Source organism: Bombina bombina, chromosome 4 (assembly GCF_027579735.1).
Source record: "Bombina bombina isolate aBomBom1 chromosome 4, aBomBom1.pri, whole genome shotgun sequence".
In the NCBI taxonomy this organism is placed as follows: domain Eukaryota; kingdom Metazoa; phylum Chordata; class Amphibia; order Anura; family Bombinatoridae; genus Bombina; species Bombina bombina.
This window is the reverse complement of record NC_069502.1, coordinates 211,293,699-211,300,131: the sequence shown is the minus strand read 5'-3', so window position 1 is coordinate 211,300,131 and position 6,433 is coordinate 211,293,699. Positions and strand designations below refer to the sequence as shown.

Below are 6,433 nucleotides of genomic sequence, written 5' to 3'. Positions count from 1 at the left end.
GCAGTGCGGTCCGCTCGGCAGATTAGGGGTTAATAAGTGTAGGCAGGTGGAGGCGACGTTGAGGGGGGCAGATTAGGGGTTAATAAATATAATATAGGGGTCGGCGGTGTTAGAGGCAGCAGATTAGGGGTACATAAGTATAACGTAGGTGGCGGTCGGCAGATTAGGGGTTAAAAAATTTAATCGAGTGGCGGCGATGTGGGGGGACCTCGGTTTAGGGGTACATAGGTAGTTTATGGGTGTTAGTGTACTTTAGAGCACAGTAGTTAAGAGCTTTATAAACCGGCGTTAGCCCAGAAAGCTCTTAACTACTGACTTTTTTCTGCGGCTGGAGTTTTGTCGTTAGATTTCTAACGCTCACTTCAGCCACGACTCTAAATACCGGCGTTAGAAAGATCCCATTGAAAAGATAGGATACGCAATTGACGTAAGGGGATCTGCGGTATGGAAAAGTTGCGGCTGCAAAGTGAGCATTAGACCCTTTCCTGACTGACTCCAAATACCGGCGGTAGCCCAAAACCAGCGTTAGGCCTTAGATAGCTGCAATATAACTAATAGTTACATTGTAGCTAGCTTAGGGTTTATTTTTATTTTACAGGCAAGTTTGTATTTATTTTAACTAGGTAGAATAGTTATTAAATAGTTATTAACTATTTAATAACTACCTAGATAAAATAAATACAAAAGTACCTGTAAAATAAAACCTAACCTAAGTTACAATAACACCTAACACTACACTACAATTAAATAAATTAACTAAATTAACAACAATTAAATAAATTAAATTAAATTAGCTAAAGTACAACCCCCCCCCCCCCACTAAATTACAGAAAATAATAAACAAATTACAAGATCTTTAAACTAATTACAATCCTTTTGGCTGATTGCATCAGCCAATAGGATTTTTTCTACCTTAATTCCGATTGGCTGATAGAATTCTATCAGCCAATCGGAATCTAAGGAACGCCATCTTGGATGACGTCACTTAAAGGAACCGTCATTCAGTAAGAAGCCGTCATTTGAATAGGATACTCCGCGCCGGATGTCTTGAAGACGGACCCACTCCGCATCGGATGGATGAAGATAGAAGATGCCGTCTGGATGAAGACTTCTGCCTGTCTGGAGGACCACTTCGCCCGGCTTGGATGAAGACTTCTCCTGGCTTCGTTGAGGACTTCAGCCTGGTTGGATGAAGACTTCTGCCGCTTCCTTGAGGATGGATGTCCAGTCTTCAGAACAGTAAGTCGATCTTCAGGGGGTTAGTGTTAGATTTTTTTAAGTGTGTATTGGGTGGGTTTTATTTTTTTAGATTAGGATTTGGGCCGCAAAAGAGCTAACTGCCCTTTTAAGGGCAATGCCAATCCAAATGCTCTTTTCAGGGCAATGGGGAGCTTAGTTTTTTTTAGATAGTATTTTATTTGGGGGGTTGGTTGTGTGGGTGGTGGGTTTTACTGTTGGGGGTTGTTTTTTTTTTACAGGTAAAAGAGCTGAATACTTTGGGGCAATGCCCTGCAAAAGGTCCCTTTAAGGGCTATTGATTTTTTTTATTTTGGGGGGCTTATTTATTTTGATAGGGCTATTAGATTAGGTGTAATTAGTTTAAATATCTTGTAATTTGTTTATTATTTTCTGTAATTTAGTGGGGGGTTTTTGTACTTTAGCTAATTTAATTTAATTTATTTAATTGTTGTTAATTTAGTTAATTTATTTAATTATAGTGTATTGTTAGGTGTTATTGTAACTTAGGTTAGGTTTTATTTTACAGGTCAATTTGTATTTATTTTAGCTAGGTAGTTAGTAAATAGTTAATAACTATTTAGTAACTATTCTAACTAGTTAAAATAAATACAAACTTTCATGTAAAATAAAAATAAACCCTAAGCTAGCTACAATGTAACTATTAGTTATATTGTAGGTAGCTTAGGGTTTATTTTATAGGTAAGTATTTAGTTTTAAATAGGAATTATTTGGGTAATGATAGTAATTTTTATTTAGATTTATTGTAATTATATTTAAGTTAGGGGGTGTTAGGGTTAGGGTTAGACTTAGGTTTAGGGGTTAATATATTAAGTATAGTGGCGGCGACGTTGGGAGTGGCAGATTAGGGGTTAATAAATGTAGGTAGGTGGCGGCGATGTTAGGGACAGCAGATTAGGGGTTAATAATATTTAACTAATGTTTGCAAGGCGGGAGTGCAGCGGTTTAGGGGTTAATATGTTTATTATAGTGGTGGCGACATTGGGAGCGGCAGATTGGAGGTTAATAAGTGTAGGTAGGTTGTGGCGACATTGGGGGCGGTAGATTAGGGGTTAATAAATATAATGTAGGTGTCGGCAATGTTGGGGGCAGCAGATTAGGGGTTCATAAGTATAATGTAGGTGGCGGCGGAGTCCGGAGCGGCAGATTAGGGGTTTATAAATATAAAGCAGGTGTCAGCGATGTCGGGGGCAGCAGATTAGGGATTAATAAATGTAAGATTAGGGGTGTTTAGACTCGGGGTTCATGTTAGGGTGTTAGGTGTAAACATAACTTTTATTTCCCTATAGGAATCAATGGGGCTGCGTTACTGAGTTTTACTCTGCTTTTTTGCAGGTGTTAGACTTTTTCTCAGCCGTCTCTCCCAGTTGATTCCTATGGGGAAATCGTGCACAAGCATGTATAACCAGCTTACCGCTGACTTAAGAAGTGCTGGTATTGAAGTGCGGTAAGGAGCACAATTTTGCTCAACGCTCACTTCTTGTCTTTTAACGCCGGGTTTGTAAAAACCCGTAATACCAGCGCTGTAGGTAAGTGAGCGGTTAGAAAAAACTGCTCGTTAGCACCACATAGCTCATAACGTAAAACTTGTAATCTTGGTGTAAATTAACGAATTACAAATGAAACATAGACCAAGCTGGTCTCTGGGAGCCTTAAGAGATGTAATTAAACTATATAAGGCCGGCAAATGCTCAATCTCAAGGTTTTACAATCTGATTAACATCACAGAATTTAAAATATTTAAATGAAATTAAAAATAAATTGCAAAAAGGGTTCCCAAGACTGGACATAGAAGAGATACTAAAAATACCTTTAGATTAAGCAATACAAATTGAGTCCCAACTAACTGGAGGGAATCAAAACTGAAATGAATAAGTAAGACATATATAACAAATGCTAGTTTAAATAAATGGTACAGAACTAAACAAACTCGTCCCAAATGTTGTTCAGATAAGGCAGATACTTTACATTATTTCTGGTCCTGTTCTAAAATTATGCAATTGTGGACACAAGTAAATTACTGGTTCAAGAGAATACTATTAATACATTTTGACATTCAGGCATATCACGTTTTCTTCTTATTAAAATACTCAGAGCAATGCAAAGAGAACGACTTGATTAATACAATAATATTGTTAATCAGTAATTTAATTCTTAAAAGTTTGAAAGCTTCCAAAATTCCTAAATTTACAGCTTGTAAGAAAGCTCTAGTCGCTTAAGTTACAGAACAACACTTATTACGGAATCCTAATTCACAAATGAAACGATTTTTTAATAAATGGAAGACAGTTATTACTTCCTTACCTCAAAATCTTCAAACCTAATTGGGTGGTCCACTTAGCAATACAGAGTATGTACTTACAAACGTAATTGCAGGATACTTTCCAGAACATTGGATTGAAACCTAATGCCCCTCTGGAACTTGAGACATAGAAGGGGAGTGGGGGAGGATTATATATTTTTTTATTATTATTTTTCTTCTTTTCTTTTTCTTTTCTTCCAAGTACCTCGACTATACATGGATATCGAAGTATTCATCATAGTATGCTGATTATTGTTTAAATGTATAATAATTTAAAACAGTTACATCACATAATTATAATGTTACACTGTACTGCATGATGTTAAGGCAGAGTGAAAGATTGCAGTGAATAATGATTTGCCGTATGAAGTTTAAGACATATGTAAGTATAACAATATGAGCCTGCAAGCTCATGTTTTAGGTTTTTTCATGCTTATTTTCTCTATTAAAATTGTGTATACTTTTTGATTATTTTCAAAATTGAATAAAAATATATTAAAAGAAAATAAAAATATAAATAAAGGGGGATGGGAGGGAACTATCTGCCACCAGACTAAAGAATGGCTATGGGAGTTGCGATTGGTGAAAGTTATAGAAATTCGTTTTTTAACGTTTTGATTTGGGGAGGGGCGAAATTAGTCATTGGCGTTAGTGAAGAAAAGGTTAAAAATAGGAAGAGGGAAAAGAGAAAAAAGTCAGAGGTAAGGGTCTTTATATTGGGAGTGATACTCTTTCCTTGTTCTAGATAGAGGATGAAGATATGTAGCATAAAAGGTGTTATCAGTAGGGATAGGGGTAATAAAGAGGGAGAGGAGGACATGCATGAAGGGTAGGGGGAAAAGGCAAATAAGGAGGATCCAAGTGTGTAGTCATAATTATCAAAACATATAGAAAAGGTTTGTCAGTCATAAGAAATAACAAATTATAATGTATATATCAACATTTCCATTATGTAATTGTATGACTCATAATTGAAAACGGATACAATGTGATTTCAGTCAACAGTGGTATTTTTCTAGGTATTGTAGTCTATTTTCTTCTACATAGTTGGGCTTAGTTATGTGGTGTCTACCAGGTCTTCTGTTTCTTGATGTGCACCCTGAGAGTGAGATAGAATGGTCATTGTGGTATAAGGTGATGGTGTCTCTTAAGCTTTCTGTGATATGTTTTAGGTTTCTTCTCTTTTGTAGAGTTGTAGGGCTGAAATCTGAGAAGATTTAAATAGAATTCCTAGCATATGTCAGTGGTGCTTTTGCTCGAACATTTCTAAAAACATGTTATTCAGTCTCAGGGTTTTATGCGCCCGTTCAGTTAGAATTTCATTAGATAGTCAGATATACCTTTTATAGTTCTAAATAAATCTTGTAGATATCCTGGCAGTGCTGTAGGGTTTATAGGGTTTGGGACTCCGAGTCCTCAAATCCATAAGTTGTTTCTATGGATTCTTTTGCCGAGGTCCTCAACTCTGTCCATGAGAGATCGGATGGTTGGATCAAGAAACTGAAATTGCGTTTAGGTGTCCTGTATTTCGAGATGCAAGCGCTTCTGGCCATCTTCTAACCTTGAAACTCTTTGAGTGAATTTTGCAGGGTCCTTCCATAGTTCTCCAAAAACTCTGCAAACCTCCTTCAAATATTTAAAATCATCTTTGGGGGTTGTTCATAAACTTGTTTTTTACGTGGGTCTGTGACCAGTTTTCTTATGGATTCCACATATTTCAGATATTGGTTCAACATGGTTAATTTGCGCATTTTGTCAGCGGATCAGTAAATGAAATGAAATTAATTAGTTAGCACTAGAGTTGTCTAGGTCTGATCCCAGGTGAGCATTGGGAGGATCTTATTCCTATTAAAATCCAATAGTATTATATCTTTCAGTAACCTAGTTTCACTGCACATGCAATGCCCTGCCAGGTGTTTTTCTTGTTCTTAGGTCAGAGGAGATTATGTCCCGCTTGTACTTGCCGACTTGTATGTGCAGAGAAACAAGAAGTACATTTGGGGGACACAGCTAGTTTCAAATTGGAAGATCTCTGTGGAGATAATGGGGTATTTATGCTTCAAATCTCACAGTATACCTATAGATTTATATGAAGGAGTAAGGCAGATTAATGGTGTCTTGATAAGAGGTCTGAATAAGTTTAGACACCCTCTCTTATTATATTGGAGCCAGTGGTAATTAGAGTATGTATATATAAGTGTTCGGACAGTATTGCTTATAAAGATATTCAGCTAATGTGTTGCTGCCAGGAATCACAAAATGTTTAACATTTACATGATTCATGTAGTTCCAAAAATGTGAACCATATGAATCATTAAAATCTGGAAATGCTTTCCATTTCTGAAAGAACATCCTCCAAACTGGTGGTTGTAGTTTGTAAAATCTCACAGGATTTAAAAAAGTGATATTTCCACACATAAGATCCTCAAAAGCCTTAAAATTATGCTGAGAACAGAATTGTGCCAGAATTCTTGTTAATAATAAGGGTCCTTGCTGTCCCCAAACATCTCCCTTATAGTTACGGACAAAGTCTTCCATGCATTTCCAGATAAATTCATGATGTTGAGAAAAGCCAAGAGCTCCATTACTAGAATAAGCAGAGGACTCAGCTGCCAGAAAATTTGTAACTGGGACTGGTTGAATTGAGATAATATCTGTGTCCATATACATGCCGCCATATTTCCAAATTAGTGCCAATCTGCAACCATCTGCGCTGACATGGCTCCAATAGCGTTCCGATTTAGGATCAACCTACAATTTAAATAGTTTACATAAAGTAAAAAAAGAAGGAAAAACATTTAAATTAGATTTTATACAATTACTATGGTGTTAATGCATATTTTAGATGTAGTGAGATTGTAACAATACATACAA

The 6,433-nt window shown here is 36.5% G+C and overlaps 1 protein-coding gene across 1 annotated transcript in view; it reads right to left on the bottom strand.

Moving 5' to 3' along the window:
- Positions 1–3,387: 3,387 nt before the first annotated feature.
- The window catches only part of LOC128656084 (alpha-1,4-N-acetylglucosaminyltransferase-like), a 179,920-nt gene continuing 176,874 nt past the window's right edge, over positions 3,388–6,433 (bottom strand). The window contains exon 3 of the mRNA XM_053709770.1: positions 3,388–6,310. Coding sequence (XP_053565745.1) covers positions 5,738–6,310 — 573 coding nt within the window. The 3' untranslated portion in view covers positions 3,388–5,737. The remainder of the gene's footprint in view (positions 6,311–6,433) is intronic.